The sequence below is a fragment of the Prosopis cineraria genome, unplaced genomic scaffold (genome assembly GCF_029017545.1).
Source record: "Prosopis cineraria cultivar Desert tree isolate PC_DT_omini unplaced genomic scaffold, ASM2901754v1 PC6, whole genome shotgun sequence".
In the NCBI taxonomy this organism is placed as follows: Eukaryota; Viridiplantae; Streptophyta; class Magnoliopsida; order Fabales; family Fabaceae; genus Prosopis; species Prosopis cineraria.
In genome coordinates this window covers 39,391,354-39,419,349 of record NW_026555337.1, presented here as the reverse complement: position 1 = coordinate 39,419,349, position 27,996 = coordinate 39,391,354, and the positions used below count along the sequence as shown (strand labels likewise).

General features: G+C 34.3%; 4 protein-coding genes and 1 long non-coding RNA gene across 7 annotated transcripts; 4 read left to right on the top strand and 1 right to left on the bottom strand.

Moving 5' to 3' along the window:
* The first annotated feature begins 27 nt into the window (after window positions 1–27).
* LOC129312827 (pentatricopeptide repeat-containing protein At5g02860-like) lies at window positions 28–3,623 on the top strand. The gene is made up of 2 exons (XM_054955576.1): window positions 28–2,712; window positions 3,495–3,623. Exon 1 carries the CDS (start codon window positions 167–169, stop codon window positions 2,615–2,617), a length of 2,451 nt encoding a protein of 816 aa, XP_054811551.1. The 5' UTR covers window positions 28–166; the 3' UTR covers window positions 2,618–2,712; window positions 3,495–3,623.
* A 1,665-nt stretch (window positions 3,624–5,288) lies between these two features.
* On the top strand, window positions 5,289–9,707 carry LOC129312956 (uncharacterized). Its single transcript, XM_054955757.1, has 5 exons — window positions 5,289–5,574; window positions 5,714–5,848; window positions 7,026–7,063; window positions 7,222–7,288; window positions 9,149–9,707. The coding sequence occupies exons 1-5, from the start codon at window positions 5,380–5,382 to the stop codon at window positions 9,560–9,562; spliced, it is 849 nt and encodes a 282-aa protein (XP_054811732.1). The 5' UTR covers window positions 5,289–5,379; the 3' UTR covers window positions 9,563–9,707.
* A 948-nt stretch (window positions 9,708–10,655) lies between these two features.
* LOC129313082 (uncharacterized) lies at window positions 10,656–16,633 on the top strand. Of its 2 annotated transcripts, none has more exons than XM_054955931.1 (3): window positions 10,656–10,827; window positions 14,877–15,040; window positions 16,288–16,633. In XM_054955931.1, exons 2-3 carry the CDS (start codon window positions 14,991–14,993, stop codon window positions 16,511–16,513), a joined length of 276 nt encoding a protein of 91 aa, XP_054811906.1. In that variant the 5' UTR covers window positions 10,656–10,827; window positions 14,877–14,990; the 3' UTR covers window positions 16,514–16,633. The 2 variants fall into 2 exon arrangements, with proteins under 2 accessions (XP_054811906.1, XP_054811907.1); XM_054955932.1 differs by lacking the exon at window positions 10,656–10,827 and adding an exon at window positions 13,775–14,488.
* Window positions 16,634–19,051: 2,418 nt separating this feature from the next.
* On the top strand, window positions 19,052–22,916 carry LOC129313081 (uncharacterized). Of its 2 annotated transcripts, none has more exons than XM_054955929.1 (7): window positions 19,052–19,265; window positions 19,345–19,483; window positions 19,952–20,053; window positions 20,370–20,488; window positions 21,547–21,824; window positions 21,918–22,002; window positions 22,373–22,916. In XM_054955929.1, exons 1-7 carry the CDS (start codon window positions 19,152–19,154, stop codon window positions 22,808–22,810), a joined length of 1,275 nt encoding a protein of 424 aa, XP_054811904.1. In that variant the 5' UTR covers window positions 19,052–19,151; the 3' UTR covers window positions 22,811–22,916. The 2 variants fall into 2 exon arrangements, with proteins under 2 accessions (XP_054811904.1, XP_054811905.1); XM_054955930.1 differs by having other exon boundaries at window positions 19,136–19,265; window positions 19,350–19,483.
* A 615-nt stretch (window positions 22,917–23,531) lies between these two features.
* LOC129314445 (uncharacterized) lies at window positions 23,532–26,042 on the bottom strand. Its single transcript, XR_008594115.1, has 3 exons — window positions 25,734–26,042; window positions 25,253–25,446; window positions 23,532–24,022 (listed from the first exon to the last, which is right to left on the bottom strand). It is a non-coding gene; the product is annotated as an uncharacterized LOC129314445 (long non-coding RNA).
* Window positions 26,043–27,996: the final 1,954 nt, after the last annotated feature.

Sequence of the window (27,996 nt, the reverse complement as noted above, 5' to 3'; positions counted from 1 at the left end):
AAGCTTACTCAACTCCCCAGCCTCTAGTTACTGGTCGTCGTCTTCAGCTTGCCTGTTGCCGGAAACGTTTGAGCAAGCCTCGCTCCTTCACTCTCTCTCTCTCTCTCTCTCTCTCTCTCTCTCTCACATCACGCTTGGCCTTCCTCACTTCTTCCTTCCTTCATCAATGGCGGAGAAGCTCGCTGTGCCTCTTCTTCTTCCAAACCCACCACCCTCCAGACCCCTCTTTCCCAGTCATCCTCAGTTTCATCCCACGTCACCCACGCCTCCTCCAACACCGCCAATGACCCCTCTTTTCCAAGACCTCCTTTTGAACCATGATTCCACTTCTTCGCAACACCAGCACAATAATGCTCAATACCCAGACGAGCCAACCAGGACACGAAGGCGAAGCCGCATCGGCAAGTCCTTAGACCCCAACCGCGGCAAGCCTTGGTTGAATCATCGGCTTTCAGCTCAAGGTGCGCAGGTACTCCAAACCTTAACCGACCCATCATTTGATTTCAAGCAATTGGATGAAACGTTAAGTCAATCTTTAGGTTCTAGTGGGGACTCACTGTCTTCAGATATTTTGGGCATAATTAAGGGTTTAGGGTTTAACAATAAACTTGACTTGGCATTGAGTGTGTTTGAATGGGTTCGAAAAAGGGAAGATTATGTCACGCTCTTGACTGGTTCTGCAATTGCTGTTATTGTTAGCCTTCTTGGTAAAGCGGGTCGGGTTTCATCTGCTGCTGCTTTGCTTCACAGTCTGCAAGTAAATGGGGTTGAAATAGATGTTTATGCTTATACTTCTTTAATAACAGCTTATTCTAATAATGGGAGGTACAGGGAGGCTGTGATGGTATTCAACAAGATGGAAGAAGGGGGGTGTACACCTACTTTAATTACCTATAATGTGATTTTGAATGTTTATGGTAAAATGGGCATGCCTTGGAGTAAAGTTATAGCGCTTGTTGAGGGTATGAAAATAAACAGGGTTGCGCCGGATTTGTACACTTACAATACACTTATAAGCTGTTGTCGCCGGAATTCTTTGTACAAAGAAGCTGTTGAAGTTTTTGAGGAGATGAAGTTACATGGATTTACACCTGACAAGGTTACATACAATGCGTTATTGGATGTTTATGGTAAGTCCTGGCGGCCAAAGGAAGCCATGGAGGTTCTGAAAGAGATGGAGAGTAATGGATTTCCCCCAACCATTGTAACTTACAATTCATTGATATCTGCTTGTGCTAAAGGTGGGTTGTTGCAGGAAGCAACACTGCTTAAAAACCAAATGATGGAGAAAGGAATCAAACCTGATGTTTTCACCTATACCACCCTTTTATCTGGATTTGAGAAGGCTGGAAAAGATGATTTTGCAATGGAAGTACTTAAAGAAATGACGGCAATGGGTTGTAAACCTAATATTTGTACATTTAATGCCCTTATTAAGATGTATGGTAACCGGGGAAAGTTTGAAGAAATGATGAAGGTTTTCGAAGAGATCAAGTTGTGCAAATGTACCCCTGATATTGTTACTTGGAACACACTTTTAGCTGTATTTGGGCAGAATGGAATGGATTCTGAGGTATCAGGGGTTTTTAAAGAAATGAAGAGAGCAGGATTTGTTCCAGAGAGGGACACCTTCAACACCTTGATCGGTGCATACAGCAGGTGTGGTTCCTTTGACCAAGCAATGGCCGTTTACAAGAGAATGTTGGAAGCTGGAGTGACTCCTGACCTTTCTACCTATAATGCTGTTTTGGCAGCGTTGGCACGAGGAGGGCTTTGGGAACAGTCGGAGAAAGTCCTTGCAGAAATGAAGGGTGGTCGGTGTAAACCTAATGAGTTATCATACTCTTCTTTGCTTCATGCATATGCCAATGGTAAGGAGATTGAGAAGATGAAAGCTCTTGCGGAGGAGATATATTGTGGTTCAGTTGAAACGCATACTGTGCTTTTGAAGACCCTTGTTCTAGTAAATAGCAAGAGTGACCTCCTGATGGAAACAGAGCGCGCTTTCTTGGAGTTACGGAGAAGAGAGGTTTCACCTGACATAACTACTCTTAATGCAATGCTATCAATATATGGGAGGAAGCAGTTGGTGGCCAAAACCAATGAAATTTTGAACTTCATGCGTGAGACTGGATTTACTCCAAGCTTGACCACTTATAACAGTTTGATGTATATGTATAGCCGTTCGGGGAATTTCCAAAAATCAGAAGAAATCTTGAGGGAAATTCTGGGGAAAGGAATCAAGCCTGATATAATTTCTTACAATACAGTTATTTATGCATACTGTAGAAACGGTAGGATGGGGGAGGCTTCACGGATATTATCTGAAATGAAAGATAATGGCCTTGTTCCTGATGTTGTCACGTACAACACTTTTGTTTCAACTTATGCTGCTAACTCAATGTTTGTGGAGGCTATTGATGTCGTTCGATACATGATCAAGCTGGGGTGTAGGCCAAACCAGAGTACTTACAACTCTATAGTTGATGGGTATCGTAAGCTGAATCGACAGGATGAAGCAGACGATTTTGTTAAGAATCTCACGGACCTTGATCCTCACATTTCGAAGGATGAAGAAGGCAGGTTGTTGGGGCGGATAGGAAGAAAATGGTTATAACTTGTTCCATGATTCTCATGGTGCTTCACGGGAATGCTTCTGTAGCTGCTAGTGATGACATCCTCTTCCATGTTGTGTAACATTCGGGTGCGAAGGTAATCCTGAACTTGGTCCGAAGGCCACAAATTATTGGTTTATGTTGTCCAGTAAGGACATAACATGTAGAGAGATTTTTTTTTCTTGAAAAAAGGGAAAATACAACAATACGTTCCTATAATTTGATTGTGTGTGTGTGTTTTTTTTTTTTTTTAGTATCTATAGTTTTTATTTCATTATTCCCAGTTCCTTTAGTTTGATCCATCCACAATGTTAGTCCCTATAGTTTTAAAAAAGCGCATAAGGATCATGAGTGAGCTGACATTGACAGTTTATTTTGCTTACACGAACTGAACTCTATTAACCTTTACGTTGATGTATACTTAATCTCACCATCTCCCACGTTCCAAATATAAAAGAGCTTTTTACTTATGTGTATTTTCAATTATACCTTGTATTTTTACTATGTCAGTAAAAGGGTTAAGAGAGCTACTGTGGAATTATTTCCGTCAATGCTAGCTCATGGTTTTTATATGTATTTTTAAAACTATAGGGACTAACATTACAAATTGATCAAGCTAAAGGAGCTAAGAACTATGATAAAAAACTTTAGAAACTATGAACTATAAACAAAAAGTAATCAAAGTAAAGGATCTACTGTTGTGTTTTCTCTCAAAAAAACTATTTTGAGCTGTAAAAAATCTCGACTTGTGTTTTAATCAAGTAACTTAATAGCAAACGTGGAAGCTGCCCGGCTGCTCCTAAGCTTCCTCCTTGAGCTTATTGGTACTTTATCTGCGGGCGTAGAAAGAATCAGTAATAACTCTGATGTTGGATGCAGATATGGTGTGGATGTACATGAAATTTCAAAGGAAATGGTGTAGATGGTGAGAGGATGTTTTGATGATAAATAATATTGTATAATTTATTTATTTAGTAGCAATGAAATCAAAATTACTTGTGCAGTGAAGCAATTTTGCTTCCTCTGATAAGAAGGCTTCTGGTAATATTTTCTAGTTAATGTATCTAAACAGAAAAATATGATTTTGTATAATCTTGATATCGCTGATCTTTTTAGACCTGTGCTTTGAAATCTGTTATCCATGGATAATGTTTCAAAGAAGTATGGCTTACCTCTTTGAATGTCCAGCTAATTAGTGCATTTTTGCAGAGTGCTTTGCTGGAATATGAATTCAAGTTTATACTTGGAAAATAAGAGATTGGACTTGTCAAGCGGTCAAATAATTTATGAAGTTTGTTTGTTTGTTATTTATATTAAATAATTTAGTTACCTATCATCCATGTTAATTTTTAATTTGAAAGTATCATGATAAAAGAAAGAAAACAAGCAGTGAAGCAAACTAGCAAAGCATAATTTTTTTCTTTTTGTAAACAAGTAACATGATAAATAAAAAGTAGCTCTTTTACCTTTTTTTTCCTGTGTAAAACTTGAATTGAAGATTTTGCATAAAACATTGAATTATTTCCATATGGCCTGTTTGTCTCTTAACCTAAGTTTTAAGGGCATATTCCTTTCCCAAAAAAAAAAAAAAGGAGCCCATTGTTTTTAGGAAAAAAGGTAAAAATCTATAAATGTTTTAACATTAGTAGTAGTAGTAATAATAATTTATCATGTTAAAAAACTACTCCCTCTCTTAATTTATAAGGCATAAAACCAGGTGTGCTACTAAGGTTTATTAAACACACTTGATAATTTTATTTTTCTGAAAACAAACTTATAAAAGTTTAAGAATGCCTTTTATTTAATATTCTGTTTGCCAAAAAAAAACAGAAAGAATATATGTGAGGGATAATATTAAAAAAGTATCATTAATAAAATTTTATTTTTGTTTAAGTGTTTAATGCATTGAGATGTTAATTTTTTTTTGATACCATGAAAAAATTTGGGATATTAAATTTTTTTAGAAGTGTCTTATAATTTAAAATGGAAAGAATATAAAGTATTTTATTTTAAGTTTTTCAATATACAATTAATAACATTTTTTTAAAAAAGAAGTGATAACTATTAAATTAAAGTAAATATAGAACATGCAATTTTAATATGAGAAAATAATAATAAAATTTTTTTAAAATATATAAATGATAATTTAGTCTTTCAAAATACAATGATTTTTTTGAAATCTTTAAGAATTTTTCTGTCATTAATAAATTTATATAAATTATTAAATTAACTTTGTTAAAAATAAATAATTTATAAATTTTATTTAAATATTTATAATTTTTTTTTATATTTGCAATAATATAATAGTAAATTATAATTTTGCATGTTGCACATATAATTTTTAATTCGCTGTTACATTGTTGCGAATATAAAAAAAAATTGTGAATATTTAAATAAAATTTATAAATTATTTATTTTTAATAAAAATAATTTAATAATTTATATAAATTTATTAATAATAAAAAAGTTTTTATAAATTTTAAAAAAATTATGATATTTTAAAAGATTAAATTATCTAAGAGGGATTTTGTTACTATTTTTCCTTTTAATATTAACTTGCTGAAGAAGATATCTTGGTTAAAGTTACCTGCAATAACCACAAGCATTGTAGTTTTGGCCGTCAACGTGAACCACGCTCTAAAATTGCTAGCATGTGGCGGCAGCAAAACGGCGCAACAGCCAACTAGTACGCGGAATTCAAAATTGCGACTTGGTAAGTTGCAACTTTCAAGATAGAGTGGACCGAACGAGTGAAAGAGAGGCCATGTTCTTGTTGCATTCCACCGTCTCTGCTCTTCCGTCTCTGATCTCTTTCGTCTCATCAGGCGGTCATCGAAATCCTATTCTTCACCATCAACTTCCGCAACATCGTCTCAGAAACGCCAACGCTTCTACCTTCAAGATCACCTGTCTTGCAGCTCTATCATTCGATGACATCTCTCAATTGGCCCATAACAAGGTGCCCCATATCGAGATTCAATCCTTAAATGCTTTACATATTATGGGTTTCTCTCAATTTTCACGTTTTATCAGTCCCACTCTTTTTGTTTTTTCAATCTTATTTTTGTTGCTGAAATGATTTTGTATCTGCTACGAAGGTTCTGATTGCAGCTGGTGCTTCTGCGGCGATTGGGCAGATTTCGAAGCCCTTTACTTCTGTGCTTCTATATGGGAAAGAGTTTGATATCAAGGCGGTCATTCAGGCCGGAGGATTTCCATCAACCCATTCGTCTGTATGACCTTGAACCCCTGTCCTCTGGATTAGAGATAATTATGTAATAAGTAGTTAAGAAACAAAATATAGGGGAGATTTTTTGATTGGAATGTTGAAATCTTAAAGAATAAGTCTCTGAAATGTTGCGTAACTAGTTTTATTTCTAAACAAATTAATGAATGGATGAACTAGTTCTTGTAATAAGAAACTTGGTAAATGTTTTCAATCTCTTTGAATTGCTTAACAAAATGACTTAGGTGAAAGTAGGGATGTTTGCTACTGTCTTTTTCTCCCTAGCCCTGCTCTTTGTTTTCTGCGTTCTCCTACGATTTTTTGATGAGCAGTATGGAAATGAGTGTAAAGGAAAATAAGATGAAAAAGTTTTATGAATGAAAAACAATTTTGTCCTTAAATGAAAACAGTAATAGAACTGTTATTGATGAGTACTAATAATAAGGCTGTGATATATATTGCATATCTTGCTTTTTGTATAAAGGAAAGGGAATCTCTTTCCCTCATGCCCCATTTGGATGTATTAAAGAGAAGATATTTCCTTTTTCTTGCACAAACATTGAAATATACAATATTTATTGTACTTTGGTTATTGTTACTCAACAATAATAATTCCTTTTGTTACTTTTTTTGTTTTTAAAAAAAATCTAGGAGCACGAGAAATATTTTTTCCCAAGCAAATGATGATTTTTCATTCCAGTCCTATTTTATTCCATTCCATGTACCAAACGAGCCCTAACTTGCCAAATGGAGTCGGAACTCTTAAAAGGCAGCTTAGCTCGGAATCAGGCTAAAGCTTTGGTTATGCTGGATTCTGGCCCATGGCTGACTGAAGGATCTTTTGTGTAACTCTCTTTGGAGAGGGAAGGCCGGCTCAAAGCTTTGAAAATTCACTTTTCTCAAGTGATCCTAGTCCTAAAAGACTAATACTGACTGAAAGGACTGAGGTTAAATGGGCATAACAAATCAATAATCTTATTATTAGTTTACCCAAACAGGTATATACTTGTCATATTTCTTGATAGAAAACTTCGATAGCAAAAACCTAGTAAAAATTGGACCTGAGTTTTGTTGTTATCCAATTGTTATCCACGTCACTTGAATGGTTTATTATAAATAACCCTGTTGGGGCTTTGGGTTTCAGAGTCAATCTCACAAAGTTATTTGCATTTTCCTGTGGATAGGCAACAGTGGCTTCTGCAACATTCCTTGGTCTTGAGAGGTAAGAAGATTGATTATGTTGTGCCAGCTAGGTGTTTGGTTCATTGAAAATTCCTCTGTTTAATGTATTCTCTTGAACTTCAAGAATCAAGCATAAAATTGTCTAGGGGAGTTTCTTTTATTGGGGTTTATTTGTAAGCATATAATTTTGAAATGCAGAGGCTTCTCCGATCCCATTTTTGGTTTATCAGTTGTGTATGCTGGCCTCATTATGTATGATGCTCAGGTATGGTATTCTTTTGTCAAATTCTTGTCAGATTCTTGTGTATTGACATTATTGACATAGGACTTGAGTATTTGAGTTTCCTTGTTTGATATATACCAATGAGCGATCAAACTATTTGATGTAAATTTCTGACTGAGATGGTGCAAATGATCACATTTCAATAGGATTTCCTTTTGTAACTTTATTCTCTTTACGCAGATGCTATATGTTTACGGACATTGCTGGGTAAACATTTACACCATGAATTCTCTCTATCTTTTGAGCTTCTGTGATGTGATAGATCATAGATTTGAGAGCTATACCCCTTATTTATGTACTTTGACCTTCGAGCTCAAAACTTGTTTTCTTTGGAGGGATTTCACCATATAATGGACTTAAAGTACAAGGAAAACTCCATGTTGAGCAGATAGGATTTGATAAAAAATAAAAAAAAAACAAAAATCTCTGTTCTTGAAAGATTAGAATTTGGGGCATTATTCCTTCAATATGCTGTGCCAGAAATGTTGTATTTGGATTCCAGCTTGATAAGAAAAAAAGTGAACTTTTGTTCAAGTTTTGAAGGATGTGATTTGATTGAAACTTTTAAATCTGGTTCAGATGAATCTTTCTTTCCAAGACAGTTTCTGTTGGCCGAACTGATACCATGGAAATTGAGGGGGTGTCATATAATATTAATCGGTTGATGCTGCTTTTGTGGGAAATGAAAAAAAATTGCACCATGTCTTGCTTTGGGGTTATTTTGTCGTTGATTATTTCAAGGGTCCTATTGGTTATGCCTAAAAATGATATGGTTTTTAAGGGTGAACCGTGCTTTCATTGGTAATAAAGGATCAGTCATTTTCCATCCATGTCTTTTTTTTCTTTTCTTTTCTTTTTTTTTTTTTCCATGTCCATTTTGTGGAAAAAGGTTGTTTGAAGGAAAGTAGTTTTCTTTGGCTGCTTTGAAGGGAACATGGTTCAATGTTTCATTTAAATCAGTCTTTTTGTTTAGGATGTATTTAACCTCATTATTCCCCTCACTGAAACAAAACACTGTTTTCAGGCCACTATTTAGGTCCTGCAGGAAGAATGCTTCTTTGCAGCTCATTGTTGTAATGGTTTGAAGCTGAATAATAGGCGTCTATGTCAAATTTTATTTGAAAAAAGTTTCTTTACATCTAGAACCTTTCTTGTTTAAACCCAAGTAATTCGTTTAGTGATAGGCTAGTAGAAGCGAGTATCTGACATGTGATTGATTAGATGTACTTTCTCTGTTTTGAACCTTAGCCGTGCCAATGGCTTAGTACCATAATGCAAGAAAATTTCCTGTGAAATACCCAGCCATGACATTGGTACTCTAGACTGGAGGGGTAAATCAATTGAAGTTCACGCAAGCTGGCTCAGACACCACTTAACCAAAACATAGAAACAAAAGAACAAAAATGCTAATGACTCCTTGTTTTATTTATAGGGTAGAGGGAGAATATTTGTTTTGGTCCTATTCATAAGGCACCTCTAATTTTTGTGTCCACCTTTATACTTTTGTCCCCATTGGAGGCAGAAAATTATTAAATGCTGGAGTATTTTATTTTTAAAGTATGTATATTTAATAAGGGGAGAGTTGAAAACTTGTTAAACTTTTTAGACAAAGTTAATTAAGTTTAAAGTTTTTATTGATTTTAGTGAAACATGTTGAGAGGAACTTATAAACAAAGTAGTGCCATATCCTGTATGTGTCATGCTTGCATTAGACAAGACGTTGCATTTAAAAAATTGAAGCAATGCATATTTTATCATGTGTTGGTGTCCTCATCATGCATTTCTCGTATCCATATAAATGTTTGTGGTTCTTGGAATGTTGAGTGCTGTTGTGATTTGCAGGGTGTAAGAAGAGAAGTGGGGAATCATGCCAAAGTATTGAACAAACTACTCCAGATGCTAGAAAATTCTGTAGATTCCAAAGATAGAGATGATAGGTTGATCAATTCCCAGCTAGGAACATCAACTTCTTTGAATGTAAAAAGCTTAGAGAAGTCCCTTCTTTCCCCAGAAGCCAATTCCTCAGAAACACAACTGAGAAATGCATCAGTGTTGGTCAAATCTGACAGTAAAAGAGAGAAAACCAGTGAGGAGCTATCATCATCAGGCTTTTCAACAGATGCAGAAGAACTCTCAAAGTTGGCAGCAAATGGTCTATTCCCATTAAAAGTATCGATAGGCCACACTGAGGTTGAAGTTATTGCTGGTGCACTATTGGGTTTCTTGGTTGGCCTTGCCGTGTATAATTTCTTGTGATGTCCATTTTCTTCTTCGCTTACTGTAGATTTGAAACATCACATTTCATGCTACAGAACTCATGTACAGAGTTGACATATATCAGCAAGAACGCAAAAAAAAAAAAAAAAAAAATTTAGGTCCCCAGAAGCCTCTCTATCTCACAAAATCTGCCAAAATGGGATTACTCAATAATACCATGTTTGGCATTTGTATAATAAAATTAATTACTAAATCTCCCGTCAAGCTCACCACCCTCTCTTAAGTCTGAACGGAGAAGTTAATCATGTCTAATTTATCAATATAATCTTCAAAAATATGTCTTGAAAACCTTTTGAGAAGAATGTCTGTTGTTTGCTCTAAAATATATGTCAAGCAAGTTATCCCTTTTGCGACTATATTTTCGGGGGAAAAAAAAAACATCTGTTTGATAAGGTATTTTTAGTCGGGAAAGTGTAATAGAAAACAAAAAAACTGAATTCTGTAAAAGAGAATAAAAAGCATAAACATGTTTAGGGTGTTTCTGAATTATTGTTTCAGGGAACAAGAAAGAGGAGAAAAATAAAACAAGGAATAAAAGCCAAGCTTGGCTGATCGCTCATTCAAGGTCATTTTTATAAGAGTTTGAACATGAATTTCTTTTTTAAAAAAAAAAACCTGAACTTTAAAACTTGATCTTAAAAAAGGGGTTCAAGTAAACTTTTTAAACTCATTTTTATTTTACTCCTAAAAGATAATCAATTTTTAAATTAAATTTATATTGTAGATTATATGTTTATATTTTAAAATTAAATTTTTTATAATTTATTTTTAATTTTTTAATATTATAATTTTGTGGTTTTTAAAAAAATATGAAATATCATAATTATAAATTTTAATTTTTAAAATTTAAAAAAATAAAAAAATACTAAATAATAAAAAATAAAACTATAAAAATTTAAAAAATAAGTGTCACTCAAATTTTTTAAAATCATAAAAATCAAAAATATTAAAAATTATAAAAATTAAAAGTAAAAGTTGATAAAATTGTAATGCTCAATGGTTATGTTTTTTTTTTTTAAAAAAAATGAACAATAATAAGAAAGGATTTACGGGGCCTGAGCGCTGCCTGGGAGCCGGGTTTCATCTAACTTTTGCCAACCTACTGCCTCAATTCCTCATCGTGCTTTAGACGGCTTTCATCCACTTCGTGCGTCCGAGTTCCGTCCGTCTGAGAGAGCCACTGCCTACTTCATTCTTCTTCGCCTGAGAGAACCCGGCTCGTCGACTTCGTGCTCGTGAGCCAGGTGCGTCCTTTATGCTTTCCTTCTTCGTTCTGTTCTGGTTCTTCGTTCTCTCTCTCTCTCTCTCTCCCCTTTTTAGATTGAGCGTTCTGCTTGCTCTGCCCTGTTATCTTTCTGCTGCTTTGACTCTGTTCTCTTGTTTTTTTCCTCTAAGTTTCTTCATGTGTTCTGCTCACGCTGTTCACTACCTGAAAGCCTTGCTACTTTCGTAATTTGTTTGCGTTTTTCTCAATCCCCAATTACCTGCATCATATATGGGCCTTCGTCAATTTGATCGTATTCATTGATTAGATGAGTGAATCTGCAGAAGTATTATGGTCAACGTATATCCATATACAGAAGTAGCCATTGTTTACCATGCGTTGTAGGTTTGTTTTCGAGCTATTTTTATGGTTCTATTTGACGATGCCTGCAAATTTAAGAAATGTTGGATTTTTATTCTGGTTAACTAACTAGAGTGAATTAATGGAGAGAGTTATCGCTCAGCCCGCCACTGTTCTTGCTTAGTGAATAGGTTTACTTGAAAAGACAGACTTCTAGTAGTCCTAGATGATTCGCCTGCAACTTAGTGAATAGATTTATCCTGGTTTAGCACTTAATCGAAGGAAAAATATTAAATCTTGTCTCGGTAGCTCTTCCTTTGTAGGGGTAAACATATATTTTTTGGAAGTAGGTACTTGGTAGCTTTTTTTTTTTTTTTTTTTGGGAAGCTTTGGTTGCTGTTTGATTGACATTTGAATTCTCATTATACACTTTTTTTTTTGGGTACGGTCCTAGAGGCTATAGAGATAAGTAACAGGACCATAATTTTTTTTTCTCAAACATGTGCTGAAAACAATTGTTTTATATTTTCTGTTTTTAAATATAATCTTTTAGAATATTCAAACAAGTTTTTTTTTTTTTTTTTGGTTCTCATAACATGTTCTGTGAACAGCAGTCCGCAGAACATATTCTAAGATATGATGTTTGACTTATCTACAATAAAATACTCTTTAATCTTGTGTATATCAATGCCTCGTTCAATTGCTAAATGGATTTAAGTATCACTTCACCAAATAAAAATCATTTTGACTGAAGAAGTTAGTTTTAGTTAAGGGAAAATTATGTATAAGTCCTGTACAAGAGACTTATCTTCAAATAAGTTCTACGAAATCTAGAAACTATAATCAAGTTCCTTGGACCTGAGTGTAATTTAAGAGAGATGTAGAAAGACAATATTACCTTTACTTGTTAGGTTACAATGACAAAGATACCCTTTAGGTTTTCTTGCTCCTTTGTATTCCTTCTCCTTCCACGTTTATCTGCATCCCTTCTCCACAGAGCAATGGTGCGAACCCTTAGGCCATTTCTTTCATCTGCATCCCTTCGCCAACGTGTTCATCTACTTGCTGCGTTGTCATCTTCATATGCTTCCCTTTACAGTGCCGTCACCTTCTCTCATTGTCTTTGCTTCATTGCCCTAGAGGTTTTTCTCAACTCTACTCACTTGCATTCTTACTCTGTAATGTGGAGCTTTACTTTCTGTGTTGTTTCTGAATACTGCTGAGAAAATTAAGCATGTAAAAGACATATTTAGGCATCTTCTGTAGCGTCTATCTTTCTTATTAATTTAAAACTTTAGTGTACTTCATTCAAGTATTTGAATGAGTCCATATAGATCTAATGCTTTTCTTTCTCCATGAATTATATTGAATTCCAATTTTTACCCACTCTAATTTGTCCCAATTATTCTGGCTATTTTCATTACTATTTTTTTTTTAATTGAAGACTGATTTTAGCAGTTCCTCATTCAGTTAACAAGAAGATAGCATATCATCTCCTCACATTTGTCTCATCAATTTGAGTAAGAAGATGGGATCTCTTGACGGGATGAACAATATTTGTATTGATTATGATTACAATTTGTGTTGCCCTCCGTGCAATATCTTTCTTGTAGCAATCAGTAGAAGAAGATAAGGAGCATAGCAAGAATGTTCCTAGTTTAAAATGTCTAATTTTTTGAATACGTTTAGTTTGGGGAGACTAGAGAGAGTCATTTTTAGAGTCAATTTTGTCTTGAGCAGAAGCTTTTAAGAGAAGAAAAGAAGTTGTTTCAAGAGTTCCTGCTAATGGTAGAATAGTAATCATCAAATGAGTTAATTTGGGAATGTCAATGCAAAATTGTATGTGTTCCTTGATTAATTTTTGGAATCACTTTTTCTCTACCTGTTCCTTTAGAGCGTTGCATAGGTACCTCACTGGTTGCTGGCTTACTGCTTTTCTGAAATTCTAGAGCTTCATGTGACTGTTGACATAGTATCTCCCTATGCTCTGTTGTTGAGATCATAGACTAAATCCCACACCATATCAACATGGAAATGAGCCATTGCAACATAGGTTGAAATGCAAATAAATACTTGTGTAAAATGATATATGAACTTGTATTGACAGTGAGATATAATGACCTTTTCAACCAGAGGCATTAACATGCCCTTCCACTCAAGTAGTTTTTTGTTTTCCTATCATTGAAGCCGCATTACTAAATGCAAGCCATAATCTATTGGAATGATAAAATGAATCTAACTAGGTAAACAGCGCCAACACTTGTAAATTTGAAATATTCACTCCTACTCAGTATTACTTGCAATTACACATATGATATAATTAGATTTTAATCTACAGTCACAACACAAATAGGGGGCCACTATTTAGAAATACAAACATGAGTTTTTAATTTTTATACCTGTCAAAAACAAGTAAAAGTTGTGTCACAATTTCTCAACAACATTAGCACTGTCTCCTTAAATATTTACAATCATCTCATCAACTATTTATAACTACCTCATCAATTGTTCAACTATGAACCACTAACTTTAACGTATCATTTTCACATGTCAAGTTCACATATTTACAATGGAAAATTCAATAATTCACAACTGAAAGTTAAAGACTTCATGTTTACATCCATCTTATCAACTATTTACAGCTATCTCTTTATATATTCAACAATAAACTTTCAAATTCAACCTCCCACATAAGCATCTTATTTTTACACATCAAAATCACATGTTTACACCCAAAAATTCAAGAATTTACAATCAGAAATTCAAATCTTAATGTTCATGAATTACATGGAACATTGGTAGACCTCAAATGCCATTCCAATATTGCACAAACTGTCAAATCATCACAACAGATAGTGCAATTTCTGATCTACCATTTATATTATTTTAGAAACTCAAACAAGGTAGATGAGAATAATCAGAATAGAATAACAATGAAATAAGATGAAATTCGAGGGGCTAAGTAATCTAGAAAAATGCAATAAGCTAAAATCTCCTTCATTCAAGCAAACCCCAACAAGAATATGGCATAAAATCGAAATCAGTGGATGAAAACCCAAATATTCCATAATACATACCTGAATAACATTTACTAGCTGTGAACACATACATGAGACGGGGGGAGAAGACAGGATGGGAAGGAAGATGAAAGACGAAAGATTGAAGATATGCCTAAACTAGCACAAACAGAAAACAATGATGAAGATGTCCCTAAATGAGGAAGACGAACAACTAGGAAGGCAAACAATGAAGAAGACATCCCTGAATGAGAAAGATGGAGATTGTTGCATCTAAGATGGGAAGGACATTGATGGCAAAGAGATCTTGACTTTGATTGCATGGTACTTCGCTTTGGTGGTTTCGAACGACAAGTGTGTTTAGGGCTTTGGCTTTTTTTTTTTTGGTGGTTCTACGTTGATTTCATTTTCTCAAGCAAGGATAGTGTGGTCTTTTTCCACATTTGACAAATTACAGTCAAGTCCAAGGGATTGGGTTGTAGTTTCTAAATTTCATGCCCTTATATGGGACCTATATGTAATTTTCCCCTTTTTTTTCTTACTAGATTTGGCGAATGAGTGAACTTTTAAATTTGGTAGGAAGTGGGATGTGGTGATTAAAGGTTTTCTAGTTGATTTTGGAGTCACTTGATAGAGTGGAAATTTGTTTTATGCTTGATTTTCAACTTTTCCTCGGCTACTACTAACTATTTGCTTTTTCATAATTTTGCAGCTTGAGAGAGGGGGTCTTCAATTGACTGTTCTAAAAAAAATTCCCATTAGCCCTAGCTTTTGGCGATCTCAGCTCCATTTGCACAGTGAGTCATTCTGAAGGGGAGAGGATTCTATGGCAGGCCAAGATAACGTCAAGCATCTTGAAGACTGCTCCGTTTCCAAGTTAATTTTTTTATCTCCCCTTTTTTATTTTGGTTTTTTAAAATGATTTATTTAATCACCTTGCTTCCATGGTTTTGAAATCTATAACGTGAGGTACTCATCTTAATTGATTAGCTAGTTGAAAATGATCAGTTCATTGTGAGGGTAAAGATACAAGTACTTGCCTTTGCACCAGGAACAAGGAAATAAGGGGCTTGCATATGTCATAAGGAGATTAGGTTCTGATTGTATCTTAAAATGGATAGATTATTCAATGAATATGTCAAACTGGTCTAGCCACAAGTTCTACTTATAATCTAGTTTTGTTTTGCCGATGGTATGTGCTGGCAGATGATTAGTTCCCTTAAAATCCCGAATCCGTTATTGTCAATGAGTAGCCAGCTTTCTTTGTTCTTTTGATGATTGTAAATGTCATCTGTAGTTGTGAAGTCATTATTGTTTTTGGTTTAGGTATCTTAGGCAGACAAGATTTATTTATGAGTAGTTTACTGCCTAAACATTACATGAGTTGCTTGATACTGCATAATGTAGATCCTCCTATGAAATTCAAAGGATAACTGCATAAGATTTGACATGTCTCATTCCTGAGCTCTCATTGTATGATAAATTCATTTCACTCAAAGGAGGCGCCCTTCATTTCATGAAATCCCTACATGAGTTGAAAGTTCAGTTTATGAAATGCCGGTCATATTTTAGTTTTAAGCATATATCACAATGCTTGTGGTCATGAGTAATCCTTTATTGCGAAATGGCATGTACTAAGCACTAGGATTAACCCTAACCTTGGATGGATTACTTTGGTGCTCATGTAAGGATTGAATAAAGAATCCTGATATTCTTCAATAGTAGTTTTATTATCCTATTAGCTTCTTAACTCTCATCTTCTTTGCATGCTCTGTTTTAAGATTATGTGGCTTTCTTATTAAGTCTTTACAAAAAGTGGTGAAGTGGCAATGAATTAGAGCGAGGTTGGTGCCTCTTTTGAATAATCATCACCACTCCGTGTGTGTGCTTGTGTATTCATAATTCATCTACGAGCACCTATTGTGAAGGTTGTAATTGGAAAAAGGAGATAGAAAGAGAACCTATAGCTATACCTACGATTTCTGCTCCTAAAGCCCTATGACGGGAGCATAACGAGTTTAGTATCAGAGAAGTAGATGTTATAATCAGTTCAGGTTGATATGCATATGTCCAAAATTCTTTTGCTGCTGGACTACTTTGAAATTTGAGAGTTTTCATTGCAGTGCATTAGGCACTTGGGTGTTCTCAGTAGCAGGAGCATTGCTGGCAATTCCAGTAGGGATAAAGCGCAAGTCTCTGGCACCGCTTGTATTCTTTGGAACGACAGGCACTATGCTGGACATCATCATGGGAATTAGTCAATGCGAAAGGGAACATGCAGAGCGCCAAATGAAGCTACTTGAAGCTCAAGCAGCTGCAAATGACACGCCAACTGAAACTGAATCATGATATTCAGGTGTTCTTAGTATTGTCAACTTATATTTGTAGATGGGTGTAACAAACAAGCGTGCATTTTTTGGTCACTCGTTGCTCATGCTGGTGAATAAGAAAGGAAGGATTTCTTTGTTAGTTGATTCATGTCCCCTTCCATTTCGAAGAGGCTGGGTATATGATCTTTTTTTGTCCAGTGGGTAAGGTCTTTTCAACGGGAAGCATTAAGGAGAGGCTGATGTCACGAATTTTGATATTTAATTCCACCCTAATTTTCATTCCCTCCACTTGCTTATATTGCAACAACATTAAGTGAAAGATACAACTCAACGTTCCCATTCGCGGCTTCAGTTTTTCACCCCACCCTCATCCCAATTTTTCTGGGAATAAAAATCTCAATAATCTCAAACATCAAGGGCCATTGATTTGTTATTCTATCATCTTTCTATATTTACCTTAGCCTTGTTTTTAAAAGGCGTCTATTTGTCATGTTAAGAAAGCAACTTTATTGTTGATTATCTTGCCACTCTGAATCGTCGGCCTGGTTTCAATAGAATAAACTCCGCCTCTGGATGTTGTGACTCTTCTTTTAGCTGATTGTAATAATCCACCCCAACATTAGACTGGGTGTGCCTCTTGTTAAAAAAAATAGTGTATTGTTCGTGCACAAGGCTAAAAATTTAATGTTCTAAATCCATACTCTATACCCATGGATCGTCCACCAAGTTATTATCCCCAGTTTTGTAAACTCTCTTGCTAAGGAAAATATTCTTTTTCTCGATATCACCAAGATCCCTTGTGCTCGCTTTTAGAAAACGTTAACCGATAAATGCATTGACTATAGTGTTACAAGATGATGTTAGTTGAGATACTTGTGAAAGCGAAAAATTGTCTGTGTCTTCCAGCACTTTCCAATTTTTAGGCAGATGCCCTGTTTGCTGAGCATGTCACGATAAATATTATTCAGAACATACAAATCAAGGCAGCATGAGATGAAGCATAACAGACCAAAGTAGCATTAGTAATGAATGAAGCAAAGGAGCCAACTTTTAAAGAAAGAGTATTCATCATGTGAAAAACAAAACCCAAAATATTGATTAAACAGGCCTTACAAAAAAATAATTAGAGTAAAAATTTAAGTGAACAAGAAAAAGGTCACACTTAAAAAAAAGCTGTGACTTTGACATCCTGGAATGTCAAAATGATGTCTACTAACAAAACAAGACAATAAAAAGATTTTCAAGCCTTTAGAATCTAAGTTGTGCCTGTCCTGTTGAGCACAAAGAGCACTTGACATGCCAAATAACGAAGTATAAACACGAGACCAAAACACGCCACTTAACCTTGCATTTATTCTTCTTTCAGAGTTTCGTCACCTACTATTATCATGACTGGATACTTTCCGTAAATGTCCAACTTCTTCCTCCCAACAGCACATAATGCATGATAAATGCAATTGATGGAAGTATTATGTCTAAGATTACACATGTATTACAAGTTCATAAAACCTCATATATTCTTAACTTTTTCAAGAATCACAGACAGACAGAATAAGATAGATTAAGTGCACTAGACTATACAATAGGCCCGAATAGAGAAGAATCAGATTCTCAACTATAGACTTACTGAAAAACAAGGGGACTAAAGAGAAGAGATACATCATATCATGACTCGAGTCACTCGATGGCAAAACTATCAGTGGAACGAAAGGAAATGCTGCTTGAAAATCATATTGATTTACAGAAAAACAAACAAGAACGTGTCATGAATTAAAATCCTTGCCAACCGACCCCCTCGCAAAAAATAAAGAACTAAAGAAAAGAAATATACATGTGTGCGTATGTGCGCGCGCGTGTGAGCGCAATCAAAGATGAACCTTTAAAAAATATTATAATTTGCAACAACTTATGAGCAATGACATTATTGATAGGAGTTTATGTTACACATGTTAGGTTTTTTTTGTTTTTTTGTTTTTTAAATATATGGCCACAGCAAGCTGTGAAAAAAAATTAAAATTTAGTCATATTTAGAATCAAAAAGTTTTTACAAGCATGGAGGAAAACATCAAAAATTATAGTATCAAAATTATCATAAAATATTTGGTGAGCTAAACAATTAATACATCTATTTATATTTTTATAAATATGATTAAACATGATGGCTCAATTCTTCATTATAAGAGTTCTGACTTTTAAACCTACATATGTTAGGTTTAAACTGCTGCACCCACTTTATGACCTTCCCAAGCTTGTCCTTACTGGTTATCCCAACGCAACAGCCTGTCACCAAATCTTTTAAATCTGCATTGTAAAACATTATGTTGCACTCTATTTGTTTTTTCAACATTAAGAATATTCTTAATAAAAAAAAATGAATTGCAAACTCAATCATTGTAATTCTATGATTCAACTAGGAAAATCATGTTATAAAACTTGAATCTATTAAGCATGAAATTAAATCATATACAAGCACTTACAGACTTGCAGCAAAACCTAATGACTATTGCACAAATGGATAAAAGGCAACAATGCATCAAGTAATTAACTTTCTAACTATTAGCCATTCATGTGGGTCATTCTGACATGACAAGAAGCCGATAACAGAACAAGAACTTACCTTTTGAGATTGTTCCATTTAACTAGGGCTCAAGCTGAAGATGGCTTTAGCTCTGGGATGGTACGGTCCCCTTATAGATCTCTCGGAGGCATCTTCTCACATCGGTGATTTTGTTCAGCTTCTCCTCTTCGTTCATCGCTCCGCTCCGTTTCAGGTTTATGATTTCTCTATATCATTTCTCCCCTAGTTGTTCACGATTGGGCTATGGCTTACGATTCATTCTCATTTTGCAGTGGAGGTCGTCGAAAGGAAGGTCCATAATCAGGACAGACATTCAAGTCGGGGATGATACGAGGCAGTATTTTGGAGTATCTGTTTGGCAGAAGAGCATGGGATCCATGATATCAGTGGGAGATGTTATACTGTTACAAAGTAAGATTTGTTATTCATTTGACCATTTATGTTTTGAATTCAGGGGCCCTATTGCGTTAATTTATCTTACAATCTTACTTGAAACCAAAGCAAGGTATTACTGATAGCTATAGATGCTTATCAAGAAAATATAACCTCATTGTCATGTTCACACTTTGCATTGTCGCTTAATTTTTTCCTTACTGTTGATTTTTAAAATCTCAAACATACCTTTGAATTCAGGGGTCAAGGTTGTCAAAGAAACCCTCTGACAATGTAAATCTAGAGAAAAATTACGTTCTAGTTATATGTTCATATAGTAGTCCGAAACTTGTAGCTTTCATTTGACTTTCTTTGCCTATTTATGCTGTTCTATCACGTCCTTTTTTTAGGTCATATTTGGCCTTCAACTGAAAATATGAATAATTATTTTATAAATACAGATAATTATTTATTGTTATTCATAATTTTACTTTTGGCATATGGTAGATGTGAAGATCGTAAAATTTGGAGATATTGTTGAGGCCAGAACTGTTCAATGGTCGTCGCTGCTTTGTTTGATCCACCCTTACGAGTTACTTATCTCAAAAGGTATGTTCTTATTCTCTTGTCGGCTTCTTATCAGCTCAGAATGACCTATATGAATAACTGGCAGTTAGAAAGTTAATTACTTAATGTATTGTTGCCTTTTATCCATTTGTGCATTAGTCATTAGGTTTTGCTGTGAGTCTGGACGTGCTTGCATATGATTTAATTCCATGCTTAATAGATTCAAGTTTTATAACTTGATTTTCCTAGTTGAGTCATAGAATACAATAATTGAGTTTGCAGTACATTTTTATTTATTTAAAATTTTATTGATGTAGAAAAAAACAAATGGAGTGCAATATAATGTTTTACAATGCAGATATAGAAGAGTTGGTGGCAGGCTGTCGCGTTGGGATAACTAGTAAGGACAAACTTAGGAAGGTCATAAAGTGGGTGCAGCAGTCTAAGCCTAACATATGTAACATAAGCTCCTGTCAAGTAATGTCATTGCTTATACGTTGTTGCAATTTATTATATTTTTTTAAAGGTTTTTTCTTTGATTGCATACTTATACATACATATATATATGTATATACATGTATATTTCTTTTCTTTAGTTCCTTCTTTTTTGGAGGGGATCGGTTGACAAGGATTTTGATTCATGACATGTTCTTGTTTGTTTTTCTGTAAATCAATGTGATTTCCAAGCAGCATTACCTTTCGTTCCATTGATAGTTTTGCCATGGTGTGACTTGAGTCATGATATGATATGATGTATCTCTTCTCTTTAGTCCCCTTGTTTTTCATTAAGTCTATAGTTGAGATTTTGATTATTCTATTCAGGCCTATTGTATAGTCTAGTGCACTTAATTTATCTGTCTTATTCTATCTGTGATTCTTAAAAAGTTAAAAATAGATGAGGTTTTATGTGCTTGTAATACATGTGTACTCTTAGACATAATACTTCCATCAATTGCATTTGTCATGCATTATGTGCCCTTGGGAGGAAGAAATAGGACATTTACAGAAAGCAGCTAGTCATGATAATGGTGTGGACATGAAGTTTATCAAAGGGTGGCGAAACTCTGAAAAAAGAATAAATGTAGGTTTAATTCTAGGTATGATTCTGGTCTCCTTTCATGTCATATTGTAGGTTTAAGTGGTGTGTTTTGGCCTCGTGTTCATATTTTGTTATTTAGCATGTCAAGTGTTCTTTGTGCTCAACAGGACAGGCAGAACTTAGATTTTAAAGGCTTGAAAATCTTTTTATTGTTTTGTTTTGTTAGTGAACATTAATTTGACATTGCAGGACGTCAAAGTCACCCAGCTTTTTTTTTTTTTTTAACCTTTTCCTGGTTACTTAACTGTTTTTACTCTGATTATTTATCGGAGATAATCAATATTTTAGGTTTTGATTTCCACATGATGAATAATCTTTCTTCAAAAGTTGACTCCGTTGCTTCATTCATTTTACTAATGCTATTTTGGTCAGTATGCTTCATCTCATGCTGCCTTGATGTGTATGTTCTGAATAATATTTATTGTGATATGTTCAGCGAACAGGGCATCTGCCTAAAAACTGGAAAGTGCTGGAAGAGCGAATGCCTACAGACTGTTTTTCACTTTCAGAAGTATCTCAGCTAACATCATCTTGTAACGCTGTAGTTAGTGCATTTATCGGTGAAATTTTTCTACAAGTGAACACAATGGATCTTAGTGATATCCAGAAAGGGAAAATTTTCCTTAGCATAAGAGTCCACAAAACTGGGGATAACTTGGTGGAAGATCTCATATGCACTGGTTGTCAGTTATGTGGTTCACCCATGGGTACAGAGTATGGATTTCAAGCATTAAATTTTTAGCCTTGTAGCAGAAGCTACCACCATGGTTATCACGATCCATTGCTGTTTTTTTTTTTTTTCCCTAGGTATGATCAAAATGTTATTCCACTAAGTTGTTCAAAAAGCTCAAGCCGTCTTCATGCAGTATGTTTGATATACAGGCCTTTCATGGTAAAAGTTCTTTCATATTTCTTCATCTAATTGTCACCACTACTAAGTTAGTATTTAGGATTATGTCATTCGCTGCATTGAATTATTGTCAGCTTTAATCGTTATAAAGAGGCTTCTTGTCATTGTTTCAAATGCCTATACTTAGTTTTATTTTCGACAAATCAAACAAGTAATCTACTAGCGAAACAAATTTGTTTCGTCGAGCAAGCTCTTAAAATTTTGGATATTTTAAACTACATTCTTATTTGCTTATATTTTATGTTTCATAGTCACGAAAACATAATGTTATATATCTGATTATAAGACTTTTTTTTTCCTTATTTTCCATATTAGTCATACCAACTTATCCATTAGGGACACTTTTTGGCAGCTATATTTGTGGGATGAATCAGATTACATGCCAGTCCTCGTCAAGAACAGAGCTGCAGAAATCTTGTTTGGGAACATCAAGGCTGAAAAGGTCAGTTCAAGTTATAGACAACAAATGCTTGATAAACAACCTAAAAGAGGTGAATACAAGGGTAAAGATCCTACTGTCAGATTGGAAAATAACCTGAATGGTTCTGTGAAAGGACTTTCCAGTTCTTGTCCATCAAATGCTGAGAAAGGCTTACGAGTGGAAGGAAGGCATCGCGATGTTGTAAACTTCAACTCTTATCATATCTGGTTAATTTTTCTAAAATTGCTGCTTCAACAAGGAAAGAACATGCCTCTGAAATTTGAGATTGCTGTCGATTCCAGTTTAGATACAGAACATGGGAAGTTCGAAATGATTTCTGCATCAATGCCTTGCAACAGAACTATGTAAATACCCTGTATCAACTTTTGCTTGCTCAATTTTGCAACTTCTTACAAATTTAGTTTAAAAGGTTTGTAAGGCAAAATTTTTTCATCAATTAAAATCTGCTTCTTCATATATGGCTCCACCGTCTTCAGAAGATAACAATTAATGTTTGAGGTGCATGAACAGTCAGATGTGCAGACGCTTTTTTATAATGAGAGGCACACCCAGTCTAAAGCTGGGGTGGATTATTACAATCAACTAAAAGAAGAATAACAATATGCAAAGGCGGAAGTTTATTCTATTGAAACTAGGCCAACGATTTAGAGCAAGCTTGGCAAGATGGTTAGTCACAATGTTGCATTCTTACCATGATGAATAGACGCGTTTTAAATATAAGGCTAAAATAAATAGGGAGAATCACATTCAGTTCTTTTTTAGGGGAATTAATCACAAATAAGAACTGATAATAAGTTTTATTTGAAAAAAAAAAATCATATTCTCATTTAATAATAATTTATTTCGTATTAATCCTTATTTGTAATGAATTTCTTTGAGAGGAGTTAGATGTGATTTTTCCAAGTAAATATAGGACGATGATTGAATTACAAATCAATGGCCCTTAATGTTTGAGATTATTGAGATTCTTATTCCCAAAAAATTATGGCGAGCGTATGGTGAAAAACTAAAGCCGTGAATGGGAATGTCAAATTATCTTTCACTTTAAAGTTGTTGCAACCTAAGCATGTAGAGGGAATGAAAATAAGGGTGAAATTAAATATCAAAATTCACAAGATCAGCCTCTCTTTAATGCTTCCCATTGAAATGACATTACCCGCAGGACATAAAAAGATCAAATACCCAGCCTCTAAGAAATGGAAGGGGACATCAATCAACTAACAAAGAAATCGTTTCTTTCTTATGTGCATGACAAACAAGCAACCAAAAAATGCATGCTTGCTTGTTACACCCGTCTACAAATATAAGTTGACAATACTAAGAATACAGGAATATTATGAATCAGTTCCAGTTGGTGCGTCATTTGCAGCAGCTTGAGCTTAAAGTAGCTTCATTTGACACTCTGCATGTTCCCTTTTGCATTGACTAATTCCAATGATGATGTCCAGCATAGTGCCTTTCGTTCCAAAAATTACAAGCGGCGCCAGAGACTTGCACTTTTTCCCAACCGAAATTGCCAGCAATGCTCCTGCTACTAAGAACACCCAAGTGCCTGATGCACTACGATGAAAACTCAAATTTCAGAATAGTCTAGCAACAAAAGAATTTTGAACAAATGCATGTCAAACTGAACTGATTACAGCATCTACTTTTTTGATACCAAACTCTTTATGCTCCTATCCTGGGGCTTTAGGAGTAGAAACCGTAGCTATAGCTATAGGTTCTCCTTCTATCTCTTTTTCTAATTTCAACCTTCGCAAGAGGTGTTCATAGATGAATTATGAATACACAAGCACAGTCACTGAGTGGTGACGATTATTCAAAAGAGGCACCAACCTCGCTCTAATTCACCGCTAGTTCACCACGTTTTGTAAAGACTAATGAAAAAAGCCACATAATCTTAAAATAGAGCATGCAAAGAAGGTGAGAGTTAAGAAGCTAATAGGATAAATCTACTATTGAAGAATATCAGGATTCTTTATTCAATTCTTATATGCGCACCAAAGTAATCCATCCAAGGTTAGGGTTAATAATCCTAGTGCTTAGCACATGCCATTTCGCAATAAAGGATTACTCTTGACCACAAGCATTGTGATTTATGCTTAAAACTAAAATATGACCGGCATTTCATAAGCTGAAATTTCAACTCATGTAGGGATTTCGTGAAATGAACGACGCCTTCTTTGAGTGAAATCAATTTATTATACAATGAGAGCTTAGGAATGAGACATGTCTAATTTTGTGCAGTTACATTTTGAATTTCATATGAGGATCTACATCATGCAATATCAAGCAACGCATGTAATGTCGAGGCAATAAACTAGTAATAGATACATCTGGTCTACCTAGGATACCGAAGCCAAAAAGGGTCATGACTTCACAAGAAGTAACAGATGACATTTTTAGTCGTCAAAGGAACAAAGAAAACTAGCTACTCGTTAACAATAATAAATTCGGGATTTTGAGGGAACTGATCATCTGCCAACACATACCATCTATACAAAACTAGATTATAAGTAGAACCTATGGCTAGATCAATTTGACATACTCATTGAATAATCTATCCATTTTAAGATACAATCAGAACCTAATCTCCATATAACATATGCGAGATCGTTATTTCCTTTGTTCCTGGTGTGAAGGCAAGTACTTGTATCTTTACCCTCGCAATGGATTGATCTTTTTCAACTAGTTAATTGATTAATATGAATACATCACACTATAGATTTCAGAATCTTGGAGCAGAGATGATTAAATAAATTATTTAAAAAAGACTTAAAAAAAAAATACCTTGGATATGGAGCAGTCTTCAAGATGCTTGACATTATCTTAGCTTGCTATAGAATCATCTCCCCTTCGAAATGACTCGTTGTGGGGATGGAGCTGAGATCACCGAAAGCTAGGACTAGCGGGAAGTATTGAGTCGTAGACAATTTCTTTTTTTTTTTTTTTATAATAGTCAATTGCAGATCCCTTATATCAAGCTACAAAATTACGAAAAAGAAAATAGTTGGTAGTGGCTGAGGAAAAGTTCAAAATCAAGCATAAAACAATTTTCCTCTCCATCAAGCAAGACTCAAAAATACATTAGAAAACCTCCATTCACCACATCCCACTTCCTACCAAGTCTAGCAAAAAATACAAGGGAAAATTTCGTGTTGGTCCTACATAAGAAATTTATTTACATGCAAGTACTACAAAATTTAAAATTATAGCCATGTCTCTGAGGATTTGATTGTAATTTTTCAAATGTGAGAAAAGATCATATTACCCTTGCTTGAGAAAATGAAATTGGCGCGAAACCACAAAAAAATTCCAAAGCCCTAAACACACTTGCTGTTCGAAAACGCCAAAGTGAAGTACCACGAGATGGAAGTTGAGATTTCTCTGCCATCATTGTCTTTCCCATCTTAGATTCAACAATCTCCATCTTTCTCATTCACGGACGTCTTCGTCGTCATTTGCCTTCCTCGTCGCTCGTCTTCCTCGTTTAGGGACATCCTTGTTATTTTTCTCTGTTTGTGCTGGTTTAGGTGTATCTTCCATCTTTCGTCTTCCATCTTCCTTCCCATCTTGTCTCTCCCCCTGTCTCATGTATGTGTTCGCAACTATTATGTGATTATTTTCAGCCACTTGTTAACATATTTTTTTTAAGTTAGATGTTAAAAAATATAAAATATTTTTAATTTTTTAAAATATAATTATTATTTTTTTTAAAAAGTGTTCCTATTGATAATAATTTTATATTTATTATAGAGTATTTAATATAGATAAATATGAAAAGATAAGATTAATTTGAATGTAGATAATTATTTTATTAAAATAAAATTTAATTAAAAATATTTTATATTTTTTAATAAAGAAAGTAAGCATTATGAAATATTTAGCTTTTTAATTTTTACCCACCGATTTTGATTTTATGCCATATTCTTGTTAGGGTTTGCTTGAATGAATGAGATTTTGGCTTTTTATTTCATTTTTCTAGATTGCTTAGCTCATCAAATTTCATCTTATTTCATTATTTTTCTATTCTCATTATGATCATCTACCTTGTTTGCGTTTCGAAAATAATACAAATAGTAATATATTAAAAATTGCACTATTTGTTGCGATGATTTGACAATTTCTGCTGTACTGGAATGGCATTTGAGGTCTACCAATGTTCTATGTAATTCACGATCATTGAGATTTGAATTTTGATTGTAAATTCTTGAATATTTCAATAGAAATATGTGATTTTCATGTGTAAAAATAAGATATTTATGTGGGAGGTTGAATTTAAAAGTGTATTATTAAATATATGAAGAGATAGTTGTAAATAATTGATGAGATGATGTGAATATGAAGTCTTTATGTAACTCCCTCCTATATCCACTTGATATAAGAGAAGGTTAATTTAATCACCATACTAATCACAACAATTGGTAATAAAAAACTTTGTTTAAAAAACTTGGATCTAGGATTCATTTTGCAAAATCATCGAATCACAACATGTCAAAAAATTTTACAGTAAAAGCAAGTCACATGCATTCATATAAACTATTGCATGCTTTAAAAATTGGAAAATCAAGTTGAAGTATAGACTATATGCTGCCACGTGCAATACTTACTCTGCAACATGTAGCACAGAGCCACACACCTAGTTCTCATCTGTGTCATGTGCCATGGCACGTCAGTCCGAATTTGCTGTTGTCATTTAACAGCATAAATGACAAAATTTTGGCATGCGTTATTTTCACATATGATGTCCAATCGGAGTGATTCAAGCACCCACACATAGCCTATCACATAAGCTAACTAATGAGATGGTTTAGACATGATCTAATAATCTGATCAAAATTTGAATGTCTAGTTTAAAAAGTCACTTTTCTAAAGAATTTCACGCACTCAAGCGCTTAAATTGATCCATTTATTACATTAGATCACACAAGGTCTTGAACCAAATCCAAAAAATCTATTACACCTTATTGACCACATTATATCACAAATGTGCACGTATATCAAATTTTGGCCATTCAATAGCCCATTTTCACATTTTACAAAATTTCACCACTTAACACAAACTAGCCCACTTGAGCATTTCTATCACAAATTTACATGTATCAACATTCATAACATAATCACAATTCAATTTTAGCCTTGAATTACTCATTTTATTATAATTTCACACATTGGTTAAGATTCACTAAAAACTCACAAAATTCATTACAATTTCTATACTTTCAACAAAACACAACTCAACCATGCATGCAATCTCCTATGGTAACTTATTTACATAAATATTCTCAAGTTTTGATTCATTACATAATACTCTGAGTTCATATAGTTTCAACAACTTTAAGTCAGTCCTAACTCTTTTTCCTTACCATGATCACTACTTTGTCCTATGAAAATGTAATCACGGGAGTGAGATAATGTCAATAATGAAATATCTCACTACTATTGACTATCACGCACAACTATATAAAAGTAAAGCATAATATATATTTCAATATAGCACACAGTACATATCACATATTTTATTTCAAATTACA

What these genes read in the sequence shown, in the direction of transcription:
- LOC129312827 (XM_054955576.1), top strand. Translation starts at nt 167, where the DNA reads ATGGCGGAGAAGCTCGCTGTGCCTCTTCTTCTTCCAAACCCACCACCC.
- LOC129312956 (XM_054955757.1), top strand. Translation starts at nt 5,380, where the DNA reads ATGTTCTTGTTGCATTCCACCGTCTCTGCTCTTCCGTCTCTGATCTCT. An exon ending in TTCCATCAACCCATTCGTCT is followed by an intron (nt 5,849 to 7,025) that starts GTATGACCTTGA and finishes TCCTGTGGATAG; the next exon opens with GCAACAGTGGCTTCTGCAAC. An exon ending in ACATTCCTTGGTCTTGAGAG is followed by an intron (nt 7,064 to 7,221) that starts GTAAGAAGATTG and finishes TTTGAAATGCAG; the next exon opens with AGGCTTCTCCGATCCCATTT.
- LOC129313082 (XM_054955931.1), top strand. Translation starts at nt 14,991, where the DNA reads ATGGCAGGCCAAGATAACGTCAAGCATCTTGAAGACTGCTCCGTTTCC. An exon ending in GAAGACTGCTCCGTTTCCAA is followed by an intron (nt 15,041 to 16,287) that starts GTTAATTTTTTT and finishes TTTTCATTGCAG; the next exon opens with TGCATTAGGCACTTGGGTGT.
- LOC129313081 (XM_054955929.1), top strand. Translation starts at nt 19,152, where the DNA reads ATGGCTTTAGCTCTGGGATGGTACGGTCCCCTTATAGATCTCTCGGAG. An exon ending in CGAGTTACTTATCTCAAAAG is followed by an intron (nt 20,054 to 20,369) that starts GTATGTTCTTAT and finishes TTTACAATGCAG; the next exon opens with ATATAGAAGAGTTGGTGGCA. An exon ending in TGATATACAGGCCTTTCATG is followed by an intron (nt 22,003 to 22,372) that starts GTAAAAGTTCTT and finishes ACTTTTTGGCAG; the next exon opens with CTATATTTGTGGGATGAATC.